A 26,492-nucleotide genomic window follows, 5' to 3' on the forward strand; every position below is an offset into this window, starting at 1 on the left:
ACATAACTAAAACACAAGCTGCCTGTGTTAAAATGAATACCAGTCCATTGACTGAACGCGTTTGTGTTTTTTGTTCTTGCAGAGAAATCCTTGAAATACATAGAACATGACATGTATGTATCTAGAACAGATTGTTAGAATTTCCAAGAGGCAGGTTGTTGCATTACGCAAGCGTCTTCTCGGTTAATGTTATGAGAATATTTAACTCAGTGCCAGTCAACTAAGCGAGTCACTTTGAATATATTTTAGTGAGACCGATATCTCTGTAAACAGGCAAATCGGGCTGCGTATTGCCAAACTGGATACGGAATACAGGAGGGGCGAATCGTCTAAATAAGCGATTATGCGCAGCTTACCATTATATTTGACTCTCGGTAATAATATTTTATAGTAACCATGTTAATGGGAAAATAAATACAATAATTGTTCAACAATGTTTTGAGCATGTCCAAATGCCTGCAGACTGGCTGGATTTCCTTCCTAGGGAGTTATTAATATTTAAATTTGTTGCAACAGAGAGGGAAAACCTTTTTGAGAAGGGAATATAGAAGTACTTTTTTGGAGATTTTCTTTCTAACCCACAATTAATAAATCTTAGAAAAAAATATGTTAAACGTCCATGTGGGTTGACAGTTTTCAGAATTTTTAATTTTAAAATTATTTTGAACCATAAACATTCATCGAAATGTCAAATTTCGCAAATTGCGGGTTGGATGCTTTCTGCATAACATGATCCAATTACTTTGTCTGTATTGGTAAATAGTAGCCACTTTACACACTGTGTAACAATTACCATTCTGTCCATGTTTGAACATTGATTTTTCTTTAATTCTTCGAAACCTTCATTGATGCAAACGGGGTTTATCTGACTTATTTCACCTTCATATTGGGCAACGCCTGAAAATATTTATCTAAGTGAATACGTCTTCTAAGACCGGTTGGCTTATTAATATCAACTAACTGTTAATATCTGGACTTCCATATTCCCTTCTTTTGTTCTCCGTATTTGGTTGAATAATTATATTTTTGAAAGTTTTAATAATCCCATCCACCATTAAAGATGTTACTACATCATCTCTGTTTAAAACAGGTCTGAAGAAACATCTCCTTTCTCTTCCTTAATCTCTCCTCTTTTCGTTTTTCCTTTTTCCTCTTTTTTAATTTTTCCCATTGAGTAATAGTTTTGGTTTAAGGTAATTTATAAACAAATACGTTTATTTCTATTTTTATATATTTTAAACTTATTAATCTTTTTTTTCTATTGAATATGTTCTGTAACTTGAATTATAAAAATAAAACTTTTATTTTCTTGGTTGGTTGGAAGAAATTGCCATTTGGCAATAAGCCCGCCAATGTACAAATAACACTTTGTACAAAAAGTTAAATAAATAAAATAAAATAAATAAAATAAATAAAATAAATGAAATAAATGAAATAAATGAAATAAATGAAATAAATGAACTAAATAAAATAAAATAATTAATTAAGAAAATCTACAAAAAGGATTTATTGAATGTTGTATTTAAAGCAGCAACTGGTCCAACAGCCGTATCGCCTCCGCTTGATGACGGTTGTCACCGGAGTTTGATGCGTCCGTTATCGAATTTCAACTTTTCTTACAAAGTCTTACCACTCCGTATCCAGATTTTTGCTGACGCACCTATTCTCAAAACGCAATTCTCAGTTTGCAATTTTGGGCCCTAGTTAGGTGCCATTCGCATACATAGAGGAGAATAGATGTTATTCTGGAATTGTATAGGCGATATTCAGTTTTTACTGAGTCAATTTCTGATGTCCAGACAGCTTTCATGCTGTTCCCAGCTATTTTGGAAAGCTGCTATTTCCCGTGACGTACACTGTCAGGTATTAAAAACTCTCCACCCTTTCGATGACTTGGCCTGACAATCAGAAGATATTGGGCATCTAGGAAAGAAACGTTGCAAACAACATTGATTTTTCGAACATTCATTTTCAAACAAATACTAGAACAGCTTTTGCTGCATTCCCCTGCCCCGGGTGATCCCCATTCTGGTCCATAATACCCGTATGCAGAGACAAACCTTAAGGTGAGGAAAGTACAATCTATTGTCTTCACCTTCGGGTTATTCTCTGCATTGAATGTACTTTCCTCACCTTAAGTTTTGTCTCTGCATACGGGTAGAAGACGCAACAAACGCGGCTTTATGGCGCCCGGGGAATCTCAGTAAAGTTAAACATAGAAACGCAAGAACGTCTAATGATATCAAAAGAATCTACTGAATTTTTTAAATTTACAATGAATTTTTTAAATTAACAATAAATTATTTACGCAACAAATTTATTGAGTGGTAAAAGTATATATATAAATATTATTTTAGCTGGTGGTTCATCTAAACTGCTTAACTACTGATACCTTCCCCGTTCTAAGGCAGTGAACTATGTATTTTTTAATAATTTTAAAAAGTAATTACAGTTTTATTATTATGTGTGCTATTTCAGTCTTAAAAGTAAATAATAAATATACAATGAAAACACTAATAATACCAAAATCTCTATATCATAAGTCCTAAGTCATTTCTAGTAAAACAAGAAAACAGCTTACGCCTAATTATAAATATTATTTATATAAATCAGTCATTACACATCATTCAAACCCTGAGACCCAGAGAAGACTTAATTGATTAAGCACACGGTAGCAAAGCACAATGAAGCTATCTTTCTAGATATTTTATATGTTACAAAACAAACTGGAATCAAATATTATCTTATCGAAAATGGCAAATGGAGAACGGAAACGGAAATGAAGTGAAAGTTTAAATCTCTAGTTATTTTAAAACGGAAATCGTACGGTGGTATTTTGATTGGTGCATCGCACTCTCAATGTATGACGATTACAGCTAAAAAACGACGAGACGTTACACGCGGAGTAATTTAAAAAACACAAAACTTTAAAAAATCATAATGCTGGTAATGCGGTACATAAAAACGAAAAATTGGCTTAGTTTAACAGTCTATTAACAAATAAAAAAAACAACTATCTTCTGCATTCGAAATTTCATGTTTATTTTTATGTAGCTCAATCATAAATAAGTATTGACGTGCTAACAAATTCTCACCATGGATGTTTATCGTACTCGCAATCATAATGGAACATCCGTAAACACCTAATATTGAATGTGAAAATATTTGAGGATCTACGATGCAAATGTTAACGGATGCAGAAAACGAGGAAGACCGTGAAAGACATGGCACGATCAAGTCCATCAAATACTTGACGATGGACATGTCAAAAGTAGGCATAATCGGCGGGCGTGCATGAGAAGATGTATGAATGTAGAGGAAGCGAGGTCTGTATGCCAAGATAGAGTGTTATGGCGTTTTATTCTCTCGGCCTACCCCTACGGGAAAACGGCGTGATGGTTTGTTGTTGTTGAAAATATTTATGTTACCAGACGTATAATCCTGCTTCGCAATCACATTTAAATTTTTCTGGTGTAAATATGTAAAATATTCCAAAACTGCTATTTTATTTCTCTATTTATTATTTATCATGCTATTTATTGCATTTAGCCCGGGGTTGGCAAGCCAAATGTCAAGAAAAGCAGTCGTCATAGTAATTGTAATTTAATTTTCACTTGTTTGTATTAGATACTCTTTACTATTTTGCAAATGCAATATATTGTATTATTTTTTATAGTAAACGGCGATTTTTCGCTAATGAACTGTATTTATTTACAAGAAAAACAAAAAACAAACCGACACGAGCGTTGACTTAGAAATTACACACGCGTCGACTTATGACTGCGATAACTTAAGCATGTTTATTATTGTTTATTGTGATTGCTCAAATGCTTAGCATGTTTTTAAGCACGTCGATAACTATCGATGATACTGGGTATTGCTATTATAAACAGGTAGACAGAAAAAAGCCACGAAGACTGGTGGTTTTCGCAAACGAATTGAATGTGGGAAAGCACAATATCGTGTTTTGAAAAATCTCTTAACCCGGACAAAAGCGTGAAACTTTGAAGTGCAACGGACATCGGGATGTTTGAAATTCCGGAGAAATTCCTCAAAACGGAAAACACGATTGCTGGTCAGCCGATGCGATAGTCAGATTTCATCATCATGTATTTGCGGTCTCAAAATGTTAGCATACAAAATGCACATACATATATCAAATTTTTTTATCAATCAATTTTTACCACGCTCTTTGAAACTCGAATATCTTGACTCGAGCTAATCGTGTCAAATGCGCAGTGAGAATTGTAAAAAGGTAATCAATATCTACATGCTCAAGGACCCCAACTCCTCGGGGATGAAGTGCCTCCCGGCGGAGGCAATTTGGAGCGTCCGTTTTAAGGGCCTAGAAATCCTTCAGGTGCGTTACATCCCTTACAATAAGAGATATTTTCCTGCGATTGCACTATGTGATCAGGTCAGATGAGCTCCATTTAAGCAAATTACAAAACGTTATATTTTTAACATATTCGATATAAAACAATTTTATTTTGTGTTACTTCAAATATTTATTTTTTGAAAATTATATGTAAATCAGTGTCCCAGCCAATTTTCCAATAAAGAAAAACATTTTTGACTTTGGGATTTCGGTAAGGCTGGGATTAATTTTTGAACGTTAAATAAGAATATCGAAAAATGAAAAACTATTTGCAAATATGTTTTTTAACATTTGTATTTTCCAATTTTGTTGTGACCGACTGCGACAAGATGCAAGTTAATATATCAAATGAAATCAATTAAAATAAAAATGCTACTTTTAAAAGTAAAAAAGAGTTTTCTTTGGCTCTCAGAATGGTCGGCCGCTTGTCCCTGCCGCCCTGATCTTCACTTCGTCCTAGACCTGAATGAAGATTCCTCCGGCTTGAAGACCACTAAGTGAGCCAGGCTCTAAATGAACTGTTAAAAATATGCTCAGTGAGGAAGTTTTGCTCCGCAGAACTCTCCACTGAAACAGAATACGGGGCAACCAGTCTTCATAAGGAACGACAGCGTAAGCGCGACAGCACCCGGCTGCGATTTTTCCCTGAAAACGGGAGTCAGTCTTTTAAAAGTTCTTTTAGCCCTGCAAAAGAATGATAAGAAAGATAAAACCTGGCGTACAGCCCCTATATTTGTTCCACCGCGGATCACAGGGTCCCGCTGTCGCTAGCTACATGTCGTCCGGTCGCGGATTTACAACCCGAGGCCAGGAACTGGAGCAGTAGTCGGACTGAGAGTTTTTCGTTCGCCAAGTGACCGCCCGGCACCCTTCTGGTCCGGGCGCACGTACGCGTTGGCAACAGTCTTGTATTATGAAACAACATGGAAATGAAGTTTTAATGTATTTAAAGTCAATGTAATTTATATATTTATATATATTAAAGTGGTGTAATGGAGTTCCGAGGGTTGCCCTCTCATCTCCATGGTCTATGGTGAGTCGTGGCTTTGAGATGGGTTGTCTTGTCCCTGATATACGGGGTGCCAAATAGGCATTTTCGTGGTGGAAAGATAGATATTTTTTTTTTATACTTGTTTAGTTATTTAAGTTATTGTAAAAAATATTACAAAATAAAAAATACTTTTTTTTTTACATGTTTTTTTTTAATATTTAAAAATTATCGTTTCAAAATATTTTGAATTGCAGAAAACTATTTAAATAAATGTTATCTTGAAATGGAAATTTTTGTTTTCAATTAGGTGTGCAAATACGAGTATATTCAACTTTGAAATTTACCGTTCAAAATATAGTTCCACTCGAAATTATTGCATTCTTAAAATATTTTTTCTATTTGTTTTTTCATTTTTTATTTTGTTGCCTATTATTTTTTGGTTAATTTTATAAAAAAAATTATTTGTGAAGGTCAACAAACATGAGTTATTTATAAATAAAATATATCGAAGAAACGTAGAAAATAAGATGAAACTTAAATGCATTTTTAAAATACTTAATGCTATAAGTGATGTCCCATCTCTGTTGCAATCAATTTCTTTTCATGTTCCCAACCGTGTCACCAGAAGTTGAAATCTACTATTAATTCAATCTTCTAAGAGCAACTTTTGTTTTTATGCCCAGAATGTGTAGATAAGTCAATTCGTCACACAACTTGGAATACTTTGCAATTGATCTCTTGGCTTTTCGTGGATCTCTTGCCACTAAAACAGTGTGGGATGAAGATGGATTGGCATAGGTTGGCTCGAAGTCTTTTATGTTGACCGTGTTTTAAAACATCACATTTACCATTATTTTATTGTCCTTGCTTGTCTTTGCTACATAGTTCAGCTGGTTTCAAAGATGTTCGTCTAACCAAGTATCGTACATTTGTTTAAATGTTACTGTGTAAAATTTCAGCCCCGTACGTAAAGCAGAGATGCCACTCCTCCGACCCAAAGCTCCTGGGCTGCATCACGGAATCAGTGCTCCACCTGCGACCGTGGCTGGCCAGTGGTATCCCGGAGATCAAGATGCCCAGCGTGGAGCCTTTCCGAGTTGACCAGCTTAGCATCTCGCTCAGCACCGGACCCCAGGGGTACAAGGTCACACTGAGGGATGTGGATATCTCGGGGGCCAGCAACTTCACAGTCTCCAAGTTAAAGTAAGAAGAGGGAAGAATGATGATGGTGGTGCGGATTATGATTTTAATGGTAGTGGTGATGATGATTTGATGGCAATGATTTAAAGTAAAAAATCTTTTTTTTCGTAGCGTTCTCAATTTTTAAAATATATTAATAATTAACTATATTATGCCTATCGGTAAGCTTGAAGCATACTTTACTTGCCTATTTCGCGCTCTTTAAATTAAAAATCAGGTGGTGGTACAGCGGAGTTCGAACATTGGACTTCTGATCTCTGAGTCCGCGACTCTACCGCGGGAAGAAACACCGGTAATTACACAAAGGAGTTTGATAAACCTCTTTAGATTTCGCAAAACTTCAATCATGACATGAGAAAAAACTTGTACAAAAACGCCATTGAACGCACGATCATAAAACCTCTCAGGAAATGTTTAATTCCAGCAGCGATTTGAACAAATTACAATGATCACTTTTCTCGGTAGATATTTGCAATGCAATTTGCGGTCAGCAACCCGAGGATTTGTGCAATAGGACAGATGCTAAGGCACACTTGCTTAACGCATTCAAGGATCAACAAATGCACGGCAATGAGAGGCAATATTAGTTATTTATACGCAAATCTGTGTAGGTATACATTTTACCTTCATTTTCCTCCCGTAAATGATCTAAGTGAAATGAAAATCAGCTGCGAGGTGCATGATTTATGTATTAATATACACGGCACGCAGTGCCTTTTACATATGAAAAATTCGTAATTTAATAGAACATAGTATTTAATTTTTTTGTACACTTTAATATTGTCATTATTTTCTCTTCTTTAAAAGGAGAAAGAAGGGAGGACTGATAACTCCGTATTACTCCGTATAGATCCGCCGGCGAAAGGATTTTTAAGGTCCGAGTTAACAAAAAACCTTTTCTTTTATTTTTTAATTATTTCATTATTACTGTTATATTTTATTTGGAATAATGCGGGGTGGCTATTTCAATTTACGCTTTTTTCTTCTTTTTTTGACATTGTATTTAGTAGTGTATAGAAAACTATAATTTAGCTTTATTTGTATATATTTTTTGTTGTTGTAATGGCTGTTGTTTTCTTTTAATAAATAAATAAACACTTCAATATAATGTGAAAAAGAAAAAAATGTATCACGTCACATAACTACTATAACACAGTAGTTTTATGTAAAGAACATGCTTAGAAATATACTTTTTTTAAATAACGAATTAAAAAAAAAAAAAAAAACAATGTGTGCATATAATGTAAAGGTTTGATTAGCTAGACATTTGTAATTTAGTAGTTTTAGTTTTTTTTGTTATTTTTATATTCGTATAGAACTATTTATACTTTAATAATAAAAAATCTCCACCCTAGAACAGGCTGAGCCATGTTAAATGGAGACTACCCTAAACAGAGAACACTCCGTTTTTATGTTCTGTTACTAGTTTTATATATATTTCCTGTTATTAAATATGTATACTTATATTATGCAAAACATTTATGAAATGAACAAATAAAAAAAAAGCTTTAAATAAAAAAAAAAAGAACATTTATTTTTGAAGGTATATAATTTAAGTATATTAAATGCAAAGAGTAAATGAAGTAAATACGTAAATACACAAAAGTACTTATACAAAAGTAAACAAAGAAAGCATCAAAATTTAACCAATATTAATAACCGTTCATCACCTTTAAAATTATTAAATATAGTTAATTTATATAAACTATACTTTATGTTAAAAATATCAGCAACGTCAGAATAGTTTGTGACATTGAGATATATGTATTTGAATTAATACATTAAATGAATGAATCTCTTTGGCAATTTTTTTCTTTATGCGTTAGTAAGGAAGTCTTTTTTTATTTATATTAATTAAAAAACATATAATACAAAAAGTACATATTACACTCCCAGGAGTTATTAAAGAAACTTATTTGGGACCGTACATAAGAAAAAACTTTTTTTTGACAATACATAATATCATACATATTAATACATCCAAAATAGAAAGAAAACATTATTGTATAAGAAACGTAAAACACTATCTTTATAAATTTTATTAATAATTATCACTATCAAAATGATTTTAAAAATATTTTTAATTGCAACACTTCTGAATTTTTAATTCAATTTTTCGTGTCTTAGCTCATCGGGCAGTTTATTATATTCGGAATGGCCAATATTTTCAAGAACCTACTGCCGAACTTTGTTGCGCCAAACTTAGACACATGAAGATTCCCTGAGTAACGCGTATTGTAATTGTGAATATCATGACCAAATGTGTATTTTAAATTTGAGTGAGCAAAAAAGTTGAAAGTTGATTATTTAAAAAAAATTTAATCCGCACTATTTGTCAAAATATTTTTGTGGGTGTGCGGTGAGTACAATTTAGGTTTTCGGGTGACAACTGTCACCAAGCTGAGGTGATATGGATGTCTGGACTGCCTTTTGAGAGCCGCAAAGAGGATAGGCGGTGTCTGAGAATGTCGATAAATAGGTACTTGAACATTGTTTTTCTTACACTCTCTCGCAAAAGCCTCGCCAGTCGGACGGATTTTGCCTAAATAAAATAGACCAAATCGACGATTCTCTGTCCCGTTTTCTGCACCCTAAAACTGAACCGATTTGGTTGCTTTTTAAGAAAGAGTATCATAATGAAATTTTTTGTGTCGGTATTTTTTGCGGTTTTTAAAAATTATTTATCGTAATAGTTTATCGTACGTCCATAGACGTCAGATAAAACTTGTTATTTTTTTTGATTTTCGGTTTTTTAAATGGTCCTATAAGAAACAAATTATATTAAAATAATAATAATAAAAACATGGTTTTAGTTAATATCTAGAGTATGCAAAAAAAAACATTGCGCTAGTGCCATAATCCAGGGAGAAAATACGGAATAGGTTTGTATGAAGAAAAGTAAGACCGTGTTACCTCTTAATCAAGCTTGCCTTGCCTAAATTACTAGTATGCCAACGTCCAGGGCCCCGATTATACTGGGATGTTAATGAGTTTATCTTCAATTGTCCATAAAGTAAAATCGAATTTACTGTTTAAATAATCTGACATTCACATAAATTTATTTTTTAAATGTATTTAATTACATATTGCCGGTGGAGATACTAGAAATTTTGATTATTCTGTTTATAATTTTTTGAAAGCGTTACGATTTTTAAAATAATGTTTGCACAAAGAACGAAAATGACATCAACATTACATAATCTAATTGTTTGATCGGGCTGTGGTCCCGTGGCTAGTGTCTCGGACTCACGGCTCAAAGGTCCGTGGTTCGGATCCCACTCTACCCCAACTTGATTCCATTTTCTAATAGTGAGTTTTTTACAACTCGTTGAAAATGGCCCTCAAAATGAAATATTTGGGTAAATCATAAGAACGCAAATATATATATATTTTTTAATGGAATAACCCGCTAAGCCTCTATTTTGAGGATTGTCAGCAGGTGGGATAGAGGGGATATGGAAGAAGGTAATGAAAAATACACCACAACACCCAGACCAATTGAGAAAAAAATCTTTCTTGGATTTTTTTCTTGCAACTGGCGGGAATCGAGCCCGCGACGCCAGTTTCACAGATAGCCGTCTAACCAACTGCGCCACGGCGCCTGTCTGTTATTTTTATTAGTAATTTCTTTTGCCGTTAATTTCATTGTTTTACTTTGTTTTTTTTCACATACTGTCAATTTTTGTTTTATCGTTATTAATATCATGTCATTAAATTAGTATTTACTTGTTTTTTTCATGAACAATCAATGGCACGTAATTTAATTTTTTTGCCTTTAGAATGTTTTATAAATACATTGTGTTTCGTTCAATTTTCTACATTACTTTTTATACTAAAGTCCGAGGAGGAATTGGGGCGCGGGCGGTTGGAACAAAAAACATTGAAGTCCCATAGTAATTTAATAGTCCATATTTTAAATATGTTTATCTTAAATATTCTGATCCAAAAAAATATATAAAAAAAAGATCTTATACAAAAAAAAGGCAAAAATTTTGTTTTTACTTCGAGATACATTTGAAACAACTTTAAACCGCTCTTCTGAACGATTTACCAAATGTGGCATTTCAGCTTTAAGGTACAGATTACTATGAGCTATTTTAGAACGCCATTAACTTTTTAATAAAAGTACTCTAATCAAATCAAAGATCTCGGTCGATCAATAAAAAAGTTTGAAAAAAACTAAAAATAACTAAGAAAAAACCTTCTTCAATAACAAGATCCTTTATCGTGGGTTACCAAACTCGTTTAATATTAAAATTGAATAATGTAAAGTTGCTTCGTAACATTGACATGGTTTTTGCTTTATAAAGAAAAATACACGTTTATCGGAGGAGAAGTACAGTAACTTAAAAAATTGCGAAAATTAGTTTATTAATTAGAATTTATGTACAAATGTAATTACAGCAGGACCTCGACAGTTCGAACCCCAGCTAATCCGAACAACCTCCGTGGCTCTTATTATTTAAATCAGTTAATATTTCTTAGATGCGAAAGACTTTGATGCTGAAGATGACTTACCATTACGCATTTTTCAAAACGGAGGCTTTTCAAAAGTAGGTATTAACAATTTATTGATAAGCAGTGCAGATATTGAGTGTCTGGAGCCTTTAACTGATGAAGACACAGTAAGAAAAGTAAGAAATGAGAATGACAGCGAAAACGAAAAAGAATTTGAGGCATCTCAAACCCGTTGCAAGGATTCCACAGATCCAAGCTGTGTGCCTTAAATATTATTTTTTTTTTCTATACACAAATTATTTACATGAAAATATTAATACAAAAATACACTTTAGAAAAATACACCTTAAAATTAAGCTACGACATGAATTGGAAAAAATGCCCACAAAGACTACAGCGTCTGAGCGTGGGCCATTCCTTTTTTAATTATTAAAATGTTTACAGCACATATATTTGGTATGACATGACCATGAAAAGAAAAGAAAAGAAAAGAAAAGAAAAGAAAAGAAAAGAAAAGAAAAGAAAAGAAAAGAAAAGAAAAAGAAAAGAAAGGGTAAGAAAAGAAAAATTAAAGAAAAACCAAATTAACATATGCTGAAATTACGAAAATATTATTTATTTGCAGTATGCATTTAAAAAAAAGGTTTTTAATTTAAAGAATGTGTCTATTTGCTCTTTCTATGCTAATCCAAGACATCAAACCTACTTAAAACTGTACCAGTGATTTAATGTTTTGTAGTTCCGTGGTTAGAAGATTGAAGGATCTTGGACCAACATGTAAAGAGTGGGGGGATAAAGTCGCTACTTCAATTCCAGAAAAAATACTTTTACGTTCATTAAGGGATAAAGCGTGAAATAAAATTCAATAAAGCACTATATTGGAATTCTTATAAGAAGTGTGATTAACAGTATTAAACTTTAATAATATAACGTTTTGCATGATTAAAACAAACGTTTAGTTACCAAAAAATGTTTTATTTCTAAAAATGCCTTTCAAAATATCTGCATACTATAATACGTACGCTTTGTAAATCCGAACAGGGTATAACTTTTAAGTGTTCGGACTATCGTGGCCCTGCTATAGCGCTTTTTTTTTATTTTTATATTTATTGGTTTTTCTTTCCTTATAATTATATGGGTGTACAGTAGATGTGAATAATAATTGAACGAAATGTTTGTGGGTATACCAATTTAATCAGTTTTTGTTAACAGCACAATTTCATGAACAAAATTACGCATATGTGCTGTTACATACATGCACACACATATCCGTACACCCAATCCACGTGTATTTATAGACATACATATAGATTACACAAACACCACTCTGTCAGATTTAAAATTTACACTAAAAATGTATTATGTAACTTAGTAGACATTATAATAATAAATATGTACATCTCCCCTCCCCTCCTTATCCCCTCTTCAAGCATTTTTGTCCTTATCCCACCCAATTTACAGTAACTTAATGTTCTTGAAATAAATATTTAAAAAAACTTTTATTATTGAGTACATGAAAATAACATTTTTATCTGTATACATTGTATCTATTTATTTAATATGTAATATATTTTCTTTACTAACTTTGTATACTATGTGGAAATCTGTTATTAGTTCTGATTTAATACACTTTATCTGTTTGTTTACTAAAAATATGTATGTAGAACTGTTGATTTCAGAAAATAAAGTAAAATAAAATAAAATAAAATAAAATGAAATATTTAGTTTAACATTTTTTATGTTACTGTAGTTATCCTATCACACTCAGGTACTCCAAAGATGTAAACAAAATAAGCGTTTTTATATTGAGACGGTACTCCAATTATATGACCATTAAGAGTACTTAAGTACTAGACTAACGTGTTGCATAACCTTCAAATTTAAATCTCTTTTATGTTGGTAGGTGCGCATGAGCTGTAATCTGTAATTAACAAAAATGATTTGATATTTAACGTTGGGGTATTTCCAAAGGTATATTTCATTTTGTTTCTTTATTCATAATTACCACCATAATTGTTTTTTAAATTATTATAAATTTTCTAAGATATAATAATTATGTGAATAAAAATAAAATTCACATTACTAAAAAAAAGCTTAAAACTAATAAAGAGACCGCCCGCCATTTGGAGAAAAATACCCACAAAGACTTTAACGTCTGAGCGTCGGCCTTTCGTTTTTTTTTATAAAACTCTGTAGTTATTTATTTATTTATTTTAAAGAAACAAACAGTCATCAAAGATATAATAACATTTTTAAAGAAAATACAGTTTAAAGACAGACCAGCAAAGTTTCTAAATAAAAATCATACATATTATTAAATTGTGTTACAACAAACAGATGTGTATTTGTATGAGAGTAAGTGTAGATGTGTATTTATGTGTATTAGTGTGGGAGTAAATGTTCAGGAGTGTGCATCATTAAATAGTAAGTGAGATCGTATCGCAGCTAAAAATAATAAGTCTTAATTTATTTTTATATAAATTAAGGGGTATGTAAAATATATCAATAGATAATAAAAACATTATAATTAGAGCAAGAACGATAGAGGAAAGAGTGTTGTGAATAGTTAGTGCTACAGACTGGCAGATGGAATAAATATTTATTTTTTGCCACGCGAAAGGGGACATTAAAATTAATTTGGAAGAGTAGGTTAAAAGAGTCTACTTTATTACTTAATAATTTTTGTAAATAGCATAATTCAAATACAGTGCGTCTATTTTCAAGGGTAAAAAATCCATTTTGTTTGGCAGATTGGCTGTAAGTACAAAGCGTTTTATTGTTTTTATAATCTAGGTATTTAAAAAATTTTCGTTTAACATTTTTAATCCTTTCTATGTTTGTTATGTATTGTGGGCTCCACCCAACGGATGCAAACTCCAAATTACTGCGTACAAAAGTGTTGTATAAAGTTTTTAATTTATTTGTTTTTTTAAAAGGTTTGGAAATCCTTAAAATGAAGCCCAGCATTTGGTAAGCTTTTTCAACAATAGAATTTATATGAGACCCGAACAGCACATAAATACAATATGACACAAAAGTCTAGAAGGAAACTAATTTATACAGATGTTTATGAGTTTTTGTGGTTTGAAGGAAAAATACTCTTTTTTTTTTTACATAAAAAATAAAATCAACTAAAAACTAGAAAATTAAGAATAGGCAGAAAATACTAATGACTCAAAAAATATAAAGTAAGGAAAGAAAAACAAGATAAGAGTATGCCGGTTTAACATGCAGACTAATAAAAAAACCTCTACAAAACAATATTTATTTTTATTACAACAATTTTTCAGAAAAGGCGTATGTCTGTATGTTTATAATAATTAAAAAGTTTAGTGTTTTTAAAAAAAATATGTATTTGTTTATAGACAATTCAATAAGGTCAAAAAAATTTTTTTTTTAATTTTATATATCGTATTATCAGCGCTACGATTTCTTAAAGTTTCGCATTTCTGAAATAACTCCGCATGTGACGTCAAATGATCAGTTCTGCTCATTGGTCTATTCACGGTAAGCAAACCGGAAATCTTCCATGACTCTCTGATCATTAAAAAAAAATACAAAAAATTCGTACGTTTTCAGGGAACTTTGTTTTGCAATTGAGTGATCCAATTTTAACCGCGCACAAGAAAACATTTACTGTATCCAATTTCCCGTAGTGCTAAAGTTCCTCATTTCATATCCGCTCCCTAGTTGGAGCACATTATGATATCCACAAAGAGCCGCCAGGAATCTCTGTTAGCTGCCAGCAGTTCTGAAATGAATTACCGATAAATAGTCGGCAGCGGACGTCCAGTTTCAATATTAAGAGAAAATTATTTTCTTCACACCAATTAAACAAATTATTAATATTTTATTGCAGAGTTTCACAATTACTAGAGTCCGTTATTTCTTTAAAATTAAATCAATAAAATTATTAAAATTAAAATTCAATATCGTCCGCAATTTATCTCTCCCACTTTTTATATTATTTAAAAAGTCTCTCCAGGAATGTGTTTTTCCATCTCAATGGAAGAAAGCAAACATCACACCCATATTTAAATCTGGATCAAAAAATGACGCAAACAACTATAGGCCAATTTCAATACTATCGACATTCGCTAAATTATTTGAAAAAATTATTTATGAAAAATTATTCCATGCAGTAAAATCCTATATCTGTCCTCAACAACATGGCTTTTTCTCCGGACGCTCGACCGTTACAAACCTTACTTTATTTACAAATGATATTTTAAACACAATGGAAAGTGGTTTCCAAACTGATGCTATATATACTGACTACAGCAAAGCCTTTGACAAAGTTGACCATTCAGTCTTAACACGCAAACTTTTGGCTATAGGTATACATGGTGATCTTCTGCGCTGGCTGATATCATATATTAGTAATCGATGTCAATCGGTAGTAATTGGTGGGTATAAATCTGACTGGGCAGAAATCTCCTCTGGTGTTCCCCAGGGAAGTCTACTCGGTCCCCTATTATTTCTTTTATATATAAATGACATTGATGTTTGCTTTCGTTATTCAAAATTTCTTCTTTATGCCGATGATATGAAAATATACGCTAAAGTTAAATCTCAAGAAGATTGCCTAATGATTCAAGACGATCTTAATCGTCTAACTGACTATTGTATTAAAAATAAACTGTTTTTGAATATAAATAAATGTGTCTGTATTACATTCACAAGGAAAAGAAAAATTCTTAATTTTGATTACAAACTAAACAATAATGTACTAATGAGAAAGCACGAAATTAAAGATCTTGGGATTGTTTTAGACTCAAAACTACTTTTTGAATCGCATATCAATAAAATTACCTCCAAAGCATTGAGCATGTTAGGTTTCATAATTCGAATGAGTAAACACTTTAATAATCCAAAGGCCCTTATTTCATTATATTATACATTTGTCAGAAGCCATTTGGAATACGCCTCTCAGATATGGAATCCCCAGTATGCCATATATATAAGTAGAATAGAAAATATTCAAAACAAATTTATAAAGTACCTTAAATACAAAACCGGTATTTCTTATGTATCTACTCTCACTGTCTCCACCTTCCATGGAATCATTTCTCTACAATACCGCAGAGTGTGTGCGGACCAACTACTGCTTTACAAAATTGTGACAGGAATGGTTGACTGTACAGAGCTGCTTGGTTTAATAACAATACATGTGCCAGCCAGGATTTGTAGACGGTACCACCTGTTTCATGTACCAACAAGTAAAACATCGTATGTTAAAAATGCTTTTTTTCGTAGGACTTTTTCAATGTACAATACAAAATTTAAAAATATAGATTATACAAACATCACTCTGTCAGATTTAAAATTTAAACTAAAAATGTATTATGTAACTTAGTAGACATTATAATAATAAATATGTACATTCCCCCCCCCCCTCCTTATCCTATCTTCAAGCATTTTTGTCCTTATCCCGCCCAATTTACAGTAACTTAATGTTCTTAAAATTAATATTTAAAATATCTTTGATTATTGAGTACTTGAAAATAACATTTTTATATGTATAAATTGTATGTATTTATTTGATATGTAATATATATATTCTTTACTAACTTTGTATACTATGTGGAAATCTGTTATTGGTTCTGAGTTTATACACTATATCTGTTTGTTTACTAAAAATATGTATGTAGAACTGTTGATTTCCCTAATAAAATAAAAATAAAATAAAAAGCAAAACTTCGACATCATAGAAACAGGATGTAATGTCATTTACAAAAATTAGAAACAGAACAGGCCCAAGGTGACTGCCCTGTGGGAGACCTATAGAGGAAGAGAAACAGTCTGATTTTACATTTTTGATCTATACATATAGAGATCTGTCAGAGAGATACTAGTAGGCTCGAAATCAATAGAGAATAGCCTCGCAAAAACCCAAACCATGCAATTTACTAAGCAATATGAGAGTGAATATTTATTAATTTATTTTTATTTATTTATTAAAATTTATTTAATTTTATATATGTATACGGCCTAAACCAATTACAAAAGTTACATGAAGAAACATAAATACAAGAAACAAAACAAAAAGAACATAAAACTAAGTAGCAAAGACAAACAAGGACAAAACAATAATTGTGTACAATATATTTAAAAAAACATAAGACATAAGACTTCGAGCTAAACCATGCCAATCCAACTTCATCCCACACTGTTTAGTCGCGAAGAGATCTACGAAAAGCCGGAAGATCTATCCCAAAGAATTCCAAGTCGTGTGATGAATTGACTAATCTACACATTCTGGAAATTGGGCCATAAAAACAAAAGTTGCTCCTAAAAGATTTAATAAATAGCAGATTTTAGTGAGCAATAAAGGGAAAAGAGTTTTGATTGTATTAATATTTTTGAAGTAATTTGAAATGAAGAAATTTATGTTTAAATGATTTTTTAAAATTTACGGTAGTAATGCATTTTTGAATTCCAGGTTGAGTGAAAATGGGAAACCGTTCGAGGCGAGAGTGAAGATGCCTCAGCTGCGAATCCAGTCACGGTACACCAGCAGTGGAGTTCTCTTCATCATACCAGCAAGTGGAAATGGAAACTTTAACGGAATCCTTGGTAAGTTGTTCAAATCGCCCCTCTCTCAAACTCTCGGTAAATTGTCGTATCTGACAATCATAATCATGGCAATCAGTCATGTTGATCCACTGAACCTTATCGCCTCCACTCAGCAGCGTGCACAAGATCTTTAATCCCGGTAAAATGAAAGAAAAAAAATCTCCTAACTGAAACAAAAATACCTTCATTCCAATTCTACATCGACGTTTTTTTTTAAGTGTAGGATTTAGATAGTTGTTAAGGTATGAAGCTAAATATTAAACTCAATATATTTTTATTTCATTAAACTTTTTGAATATAATGTTGATTGTACATTGGCAGGCTTATTGCCAAATGGCAATTTCTTCCAACCAACCAATAAAATAACAGTTTAAATGCCCGTAATTCAAGTTACAAAACAAATTCTATAGGTGCAAAAATAAAAAAGCTAAAGATACATGAAAATTGAAATAACTGGATTTTAAAATAAATTACATTCAATCAATACTATTACTCAATGGGAAAAGGGAAAAAAAAGGCAAAAGGAAAGGAAGAGAGATTAAAGAAGTGAAAGGAGATATTTTTTCAGACGTGATTTAAACAGAGATACTGTAGTAACATTTTGATGGTGGATGGGAGATGATTCCACAGTTGAGCGGCATGGACACTATAGGAGTAAGAGAAGAAAGAGAAATTGTGGATGGGTATTGAGAGAGTTCTTTGAGAATCAGAACGAAGAGGTAAATCATGAACTAAAAAGCTTTGAAATTTTTCACGGTGATAAATATATAATATTATATTACAGCGGAGGTAAGAACATTTTATGTAAGGGAACAAAGAAGTCTAGACATTTATAAGGCTTATGACCTGTTATTGGCTGGTTTAAGTAGCCACTTTACACACTTTGTAACATTCACCATTCTGTCTATGTTTGATGACCTACATACAAGGCACCGTCGAAAAAATGTTGAAATTTTGTGATTTCTTTAAAAAAAAAAAAAAGAAATATTTGCGTTCTTTTTATTTACACAAATATTTCTATTTTAGGGGCATTTGCAACGAGTAATACATAACTAACAATTAGAAAATAGGAATCAAGTTGAGGGAGAGTAAGGTTTGAGCCTCGGACCTCTGATCCGTGAGTCCGCACGGGACCTCAACCCGATTCAACCTTCTTTTCCAAACTTTTTCTTAAATTAATTGGTTTTTGTCGACAATATTTTGAGTTTGTCCACACTTTCGTAAAAAAGGACTGGATTCAACCCCTCGGATAGTGGTTTCCAACCTGGGAGGCGTTATTGCCAGAAAAGACAGAATTATCATGCGATAGCTCACTAAAACAAAATGTTTAGAAATGAAACCTTAATTCAATTTTGGATGAATCTTAGCGGAGAGTATGAATCTTTGTACTCGTATTACAAAGAAACGCAGGTACTTTTACAGTTTGTAACGTCTTATTTATGCGAAATGGGCTATTCGGCACTAGCTGAAATGAAAACAAAATATCGAGCCAAGTTAGTAGTCGAAAAGCAGATAGGGGTGGCCTCTCCACATTGCTCCCAAGATTCGAAAAATCTTGTGCCAATAAAAAACAACAACCCTCGCACTCAATTTTTAGATTATATACTACCCTCCAAAATAAATACACATGAACGCAATACGAGGGTACATTGAGGGTACTATTTGCAAACCCGGCAAAATCCATCTTTCTTTTCTTTTGTGCAAATCACAAAAAACCGATACAATACTTAACTTATTTTTTTTGTTTTAATCAGTAAATATTTTATACGTAAGCAGTGATGTCATAAGCATGATCATGTCGAGAAACAGTACTGGAATAATAAATATAATTTCATACATTCCAACTTTACGATACTCAAGTAGAGGTTGCTATGTTTGCACAACAAACCCGATAATTCAAAAGTCAAGTTCTTACAAATAAAGCCGTATTTTTAACTGAGAATGTTATAATTATTGTAAAAAATTGTATTCTGAATAAGTTTCAATTAATATCTCACTTTTTTTAGATTTTGAATTTTGCCGGGTTTGCAAGTAGTACCCTCAAATAAGTTATAGCATAACCTTGTTATTACTTTCTTGATTTTAATTTAAAGTTTTTTTGTTGTAATAAAGTTTTTGTATTTAAAACGTGTCCATATTTTTATAGCTATTAAAAAATTTTAAAAAAGATGGAGCCGCGGATTTTTTTTTTGGGTGGCGCACTAGCATAAAGGTTGGAAACCGCTTCCCTAAGGAATTAATAAGACTAACAAATTATAACAGAGATGAAGAACATCTTAGAGAAGAGTATGTACGAGTATGGGTATTATTTACATGGCTAATGTCTTATTGTCGGCTGGTTTAAGTTGCCTCATTCCGTACCGTAAGATTCACAATCAATGTTTGAACATCCATTTTATCAAATAGTATGCCACTAAAATCTCTTCACTATTAATAAAATAATTTAAATTTTAAATTTAAATATCCGTTGGTTTAAAATATATGATCTTTGTAATCAAGCTTTCGGGTCTAGCTCGAGGTATTAGCAATCTTCATTTTTTGTTAACAATGTCGAAATGTGTAATAACACGTGTTATGAAAGATTTCAACGTTATAAAGTTGCAAAATGATAGAATTTTTGATTAATGAACTGGCATATATTGCTTGATTTGATCAGATACAAATTTCTGTAATTATCGGATTAAAATGAAACAAATATTTTAATTGACGCTCTAATCCTCAGTATACGTTATTAGAGAAGCGTAACATGATAATTGGAAATTTTTCGATTGCTTAAAACCATTGACATACTTAATAAAATTAATCTTTGTCCCGAAATAAATTGGTAGATTTGAATTAAAAGTTATTCGCGGTATTTAAGGGCCAGACCGCGAAATAGAATTATATCCATTCCTAAAGCATACCTTGATAAAGAAGCACTTGCAGTTCTGAAACCAGTAGGTAGTTAAATAAATAATAATTGATTAAAGTAAAAAAAAAAAAAACTTTATTAAAAACACACATGTAACAAAAAAATTACCCGTCTTAACATGTCACTGTTCAAAATCCCAAGACTTAAAAAACGTAGAAATTGACTTTATATTACACATATAAGAGTATATGTTTAATTTACTAAATGGCTTAATTGATGTACCATCGTTACTGGAACAAGTGGCATTTAGTGTTCCGATCCGCCGCTTGCGAAATAATAATGTGCTATTCCTTGATCAGCGCAGCGTAAACTATGGCTTGCATGCACCAATGTCCCGAATGTGTCGCATTGTTAACTCAAACAAGATCTGGACTTTTTTAGTGTAAGTCTTTTTGGATTAAAACAATCACTTAGATTGACCAGATGTTGTCCTGAGGTAGTTATTATAATGTAATTGTTTGTCCTAGTTTTAATTTTCCATGGTCATATTTTATTTTTTAAATTTTTTTATTTATTGTTATTATATTTTTGTATTTTTTTTTTAATATGCATAAGAGGTAAAACAGAGTATTCAAAAAAGAATAATTACATAGTAATAAAATACATAATAATAAACAAAAAAATCCCACAAACGTATGGCCTGTTCGTGAGAATACAAGAAATGTTGATGAATTTTTTGCTCCTATAATAAATAAACAGGTATAATATTTTTGAATAATATAAAAAAGAGAAAAGAAAATATTCTGTAAAAGATTAGAAGGTATTCTTTTATTTTTGAGTAATTAAAAAAGAAAATACAAAAGGAAAAAAATATAAAAATATTCCTTAATATTGAAGGGCAATAAAATATATCATAAAAAATGAGTTAATATCTTGAGTTTGAATCCAGGATAGTGAGTGATTTTTAAAAGAAGGAAATTTTTGAAAGTTTGTGATAAACGAAACATTATCAGTAAAAAAAATATTTATTTCAATTGTGCCTAAACATATTTTAATGAAACGTATTTACCATTGTTAAATGGACTTAACTAATTGAAATAAATAAATAAACGCAGGAAATTCTTAGCTAGTCGGGACCTGAAACAAAGAACCTCTGTACATTTTATAACAGTGAAATAAACAAATAAATAACGAATAAGAAAGTTAATACTTAAATTTCAAATATAAATTTAATATTTTTTCCTTTTTCAGATGGGGTAACAGCTGACCTCAAGGGCCAAGTTGTCTCCAGAAATGTGAACGGAGAACGCTATCTTCAAGTGAAATCCCTGGACTTAGATCTCCATGTTAAGAATGTCAAAATGGGAGTCAAAAAGATATTCAATAACAACAGGATACTCAGTAAGTGTCTCGATTTAATTTCTTAGATTTAGATAGGTTGAGAAAAAGATTTTTCATGCTGTTTTTTTAGTTTTTCGTGTGATATAATTATGATATACTGAAGTTTTTAAATTCTAAAAATCAAAATGGACAAAATTATGGAATTTTTAATTGGTAACACTTCCAAGTGCCAACCCCTGTATAGCACAGAAACTTACTTTTTGTTACAAATAAATTCTATTCATAATAACAAACACGTTTTATGAGTAATGACTAGTTTGACAAAAATGTATTGCCAGCTGATAATGACCTACAGGCGTTGATTGGTTGGTTCAGCCGAATGAATCTCACCCAGATGATAAAAGTTTCAGCTCCATTACTTCGCAAAAGTCAACAGATGAAAGAATTGAGGAAATGTAGATGTTAAAACATGGGCAGAATGGTGAATGTTGCGCAGTGTGTAAAGTGGCCACTTAAACCAGCTAATGTAGCATAAGGCATGTGCCAAAATGATATAAAATGTCTCCCTTGGCACGGAACACTCGAGTATAACAACACATCATCAAAGTAAAAAAAAAAACATAAATTTTAAAAGAACAAATAAATTAATTAAAAGTCATAGGCCCAGTAAATGCCCAGACCTCCAATTTTTCTTCTCAAAAATTTTTAAGCACTCTGTTGCAACAAATTTAGATCTAAAATTATTCAAGGCTAGATCTGACTGAACTTGAATATAAATATTTCCATACGTGCGTAATGAGTGAAAAAATATAAAAACAGGATTCTTAAACAAATTAATATTTACATATTTGGATAGTTAAATTTATGTTTGATTTACAAAGTACCATTCTTGACTTTTTAGAAAAACATAATGGTATAATATGCTTTATCTTTATATATATAATTCCTCTATACGTGTGATGTCACCAAATCCTCCTAAACGGCTCAACCGATGTACGTGCGGTTTTCAGAGAAATATAGATCTTTGCGCTGTGCGTGTTCGTAGATATTAAAATCTTCAACACAACATGTAAAAAAAAGTAATGAGCATAAATGTTTTATTCATCGATATACCAGGGTTGCATTCGAGGAGAATGCTTTTACAAAAAAATTGAATAATGTTGTTTTTTTTGTATAAAAAAGTTTGTTTTCAAATGTTTACAAACAGCATTGGTTTTTTGTGGATCTGAGTCAGATTTTTTCCTTAAATTTCTAATAATTTCTACCCATTTATTAATTTTGACTGGATTTTTGGTAAAACTAAAATAATATTAAATTCAATACATTCTTAAAAATCGTATTCCAACATAAGTACACCCACCTGTTGGTGAGACGACCGGAGTTTGACGTTTGCAAAAAGAATGCCATATTTGAAAAAATATTTATTTTATGTTTTGGAATTCAGGTACCTACTTAAATTCATTTTGGAATTTAATCACAAACAAGTATCTAGTTACCTTTTTATCAATGAAAAGTCTTTTTCCAACGTAATAAATAGCAGGCAAGCCAACGTTTGGGCAGGACAACGTCTGTCGGGTCCGCTAGTAATAGATAAATGTATACCCAACACAGAATCTAGTAGTTTTCAATACATTTTTGGCTGTATTGTGATATTAAAAGATATCGTCGGGCCAGTGCCAAAGTCGCGAATCTGCATTTACGCCAGTTTTGAGTTAAATCCGTATTTAATATTTCTAATATCAACTTATTGAATACGTATTTAATACCAGGGAGTTTATATATAAAGCTAGTGAATTATAAAATTAATACTGAGCATCCTCTTGTTAGGAGTCTCCATCTAGCATGGCTCAGTCTGTTCTAAGATGGAGATTTTTTGTGTTTTAATGTATACGGTGGCCTCCGTGGTGTAGTGGTCAAGACGCTTGACTCACGCTCGGAAGGTTCTGGGTTTGATTCCCGGAGAGAACACAACAAATTAAATGTGATTTTTCTCAAGCCTGGGTGTTTTGTAATTGGGCCTCCTGGCCTGTTGTGGTGCAAAAAAAATAAGTACATTTATATTATTATAACAATAATAAAAAATGTAAATACATAGCTATCTAAATATAAGAATTTTATCACCATTAAATAATAAATAAGAATATAAAAAATATATGTACCAATGATATAAAGTAATACATTTATTAGTCTCTACATATGTGTTTTAGAAAAATCCCTAGCTACGCTACTCTAATAAATAATTTAATCGCTCTAAAAATATTTCATGATTTAATGCCAAACATAAATGACTCAAAATGTAAAATAAATTTAAAAATAAAAATAATCACGAGTATATGTGCAGTTATTTTTATTTTTCCATTTATTTTACATTTTGAGTCCTTTATGTTTGACATTAAATCGTTAAATATTTTTAGAGCAATTAAATAATATATTTTTAACCAAAAAAAAAAAAATACAAGTAGGACAATACAATTAAATTATGTTGCCGTAGGAGTGTTTATATTTTGTTGAATTCTTTTGACCTCACTTAATTTATCATAAAATTTAAGCAATAGGCAACTCACAAACCATAGTGTTGAGGAGTGGATGAGGTGTGAAGAGTACCTCGTCCTAGGAGGAGGAAAATTGGTAAGTGGACTGTATTGTCAGGAATGAAAGTTGCGCAACTCCACTAACCTGATGAGATGATGAGGTGTGACGTGTGCTGGAACCTAGCTGGTGAAGCTGGCGGTCGTGAGACGCTGGCACAGCTCGCTTGATGATGCATTAGTTGAGCACTTCATTTGTTTGATGTCAAATTAGTACTTATAATATAATGTTTTTTTCGTACGTATAATTATTGTTACATGGAGTGCGCTAGGAAATGGGAAGGACGGGTAGGTAGGTGTAGATAAGGTTGAAAATTGGTCCGAACACATAGACACGCTTTTGCAAAAAAATCTATAAAAAACAAAATTAAATACTTCTATCATTAATTTGATCAAAAATGGTATTTTGAACTTTGTTTGCGATCTTATAACTAGACTTAACACCTATATTTAAAATAATTATATTTATTTTTTATTGTGTATGCAGAAAATTGGTAGAATTCCATATTTAATTTGGTAATGTATCCAAAATAAAACAAGTTTATTGTTTATTTAATTCTACTTTATTTTTTATAAAATATACAAAGGGTATATTGTGATGCATTTCGTCTTGTTAGGACATTTTCAAAGTAGAATTATAATCCAATAAATTTGTTTTATTTTGGATACATTACCAAATTAATTATATTTCTGCCATTCCTATACATTTTTTTATACTATTTTAAGAACATGTACCTATGTTTCCTGATTATGTGTTTTCTGTATACCTGCAAATAAAATTATTAAACCTATCTATAATATATTGAATATAACAAATTTCGAGAAAGCAACAAAACCAACATGTACAAATTGAAGACCTTGGCAGAAAAACAACAAATGTCTAAAATTTTATCAAACTGTTTTATTGCCTTAATATTATTTAGTGCCCGTCCTCTTTCCGATACTAGTTTATAAATAAGGTCAAAACAACCAATACCCACTAAATCACTAGATAAAAATATCGTGTTTGTGGAAAAACAACAAATGTCCTTCACGATTTGTTTTAATACAGTATTTTTCTTTCTGTCATTTTTAGTGTGCAGTTTGAAAGTGAACGTTCAATTTACAGCAATTTTGTACTAAATCTGAATTGTTTTATTTAAAATTGATGTTTTGAGTGTGCAAGTATCTGAAAAACCTAAAACGAGGGTTGTAAGTGAGTGTAAAAAAAATAATGAAGATTTGCAAAGTCAAAGGATTGACTCATAGCATATTAGTCAAGCCAGAAACATCCAATTTTTATAATGTGAAAGATTCATTGAAACAATTCTTTAAGCCGTCGTTTGGAAAAAACTTTGAGTTAAGAAAAATCGGAAAATACAAAATAGACAAAGATAGAGAGTTTTGTGCGTTTACATAGCCAAATATAAAATCTAGAAGTCCAAATTGCAAATGATTTAAAAACAATCAAATGAAAATAAATATTGAATATTTCAATTCTTAAAATCTTCTTTGTAGACATTCAAAGTTTTTTGTTTTAAATAGCCGAAATATTTTGTGAAAGGTTGCAGTTTTTTTAAAGGTACATCCGGGTAACATCTTAGCGCAAGGCACAGCTGACCGCATCATTCCTCTTAATAAAACTCAGACAGACCTTATTGTCGTCTCTGTGGCATCGGGTTAAACAATTCAGATTTCATATGTAAAACTTGACGTAAATTGTCAAGATTTAGACAGATGTAATGATAATCCATTAAAAAGATGGTAATATACCATAAATTTTAAATATAAAAAATATAATGGGGTTTTAGGAAGCCTTTAATTATGGACAAAAATACATCATTAGATTCTATGTTCTATCAAATCGAAACGACAATACGATTACATGCCGTAAGGCGATGCTCTCACGATAATCCAAACAACATCTAAGCTTTTGTTAAGTTGCACGTTTATTCACGAATTTCGTTTGTCACGGGCGGTCTTTGCTATTTAAAATGCACGGTCGGTCGTGGTATTGCCATACTGGAATTTTGACGTACCAAAAAATATTATGCGGATCCGTGCTTAATTACGCGCTGCTTAAATGGGGCAGGATGAAATATAATCGTTACAATATGTATATTGTTAAAG

At 31.5% G+C, this 26,492-nt stretch overlaps 1 protein-coding gene across 1 annotated transcript in view; it reads left to right on the forward strand.

The window, feature by feature from the left end:
- The window catches only part of Jhbp1 (Juvenile hormone binding protein 1), a 34,483-nt gene that overhangs the window by 6,594 nt on the left and 1,397 nt on the right, over nt 1-26,492 (forward strand). The window contains exons 2-4 of the mRNA XM_088233632.1: nt 6,329-6,572; nt 17,470-17,603; nt 21,706-21,855. Of these exons, the coding sequence (XP_088089758.1) occupies nt 6,329-6,572; nt 17,470-17,603; nt 21,706-21,855 (528 nt within the window). The remainder of the gene's footprint in view (nt 1-6,328; nt 6,573-17,469; nt 17,604-21,705; nt 21,856-26,492) is intronic.

This window comes from Micrasema longulum, unplaced genomic scaffold (assembly GCF_059751315.1).
Source record: "Micrasema longulum isolate JH-2025_06_02 unplaced genomic scaffold, ASM5975131v1 h1tg001135l, whole genome shotgun sequence".
NCBI classification, from domain to species: Eukaryota; Metazoa; Arthropoda; class Insecta; order Trichoptera; family Brachycentridae; genus Micrasema; species Micrasema longulum.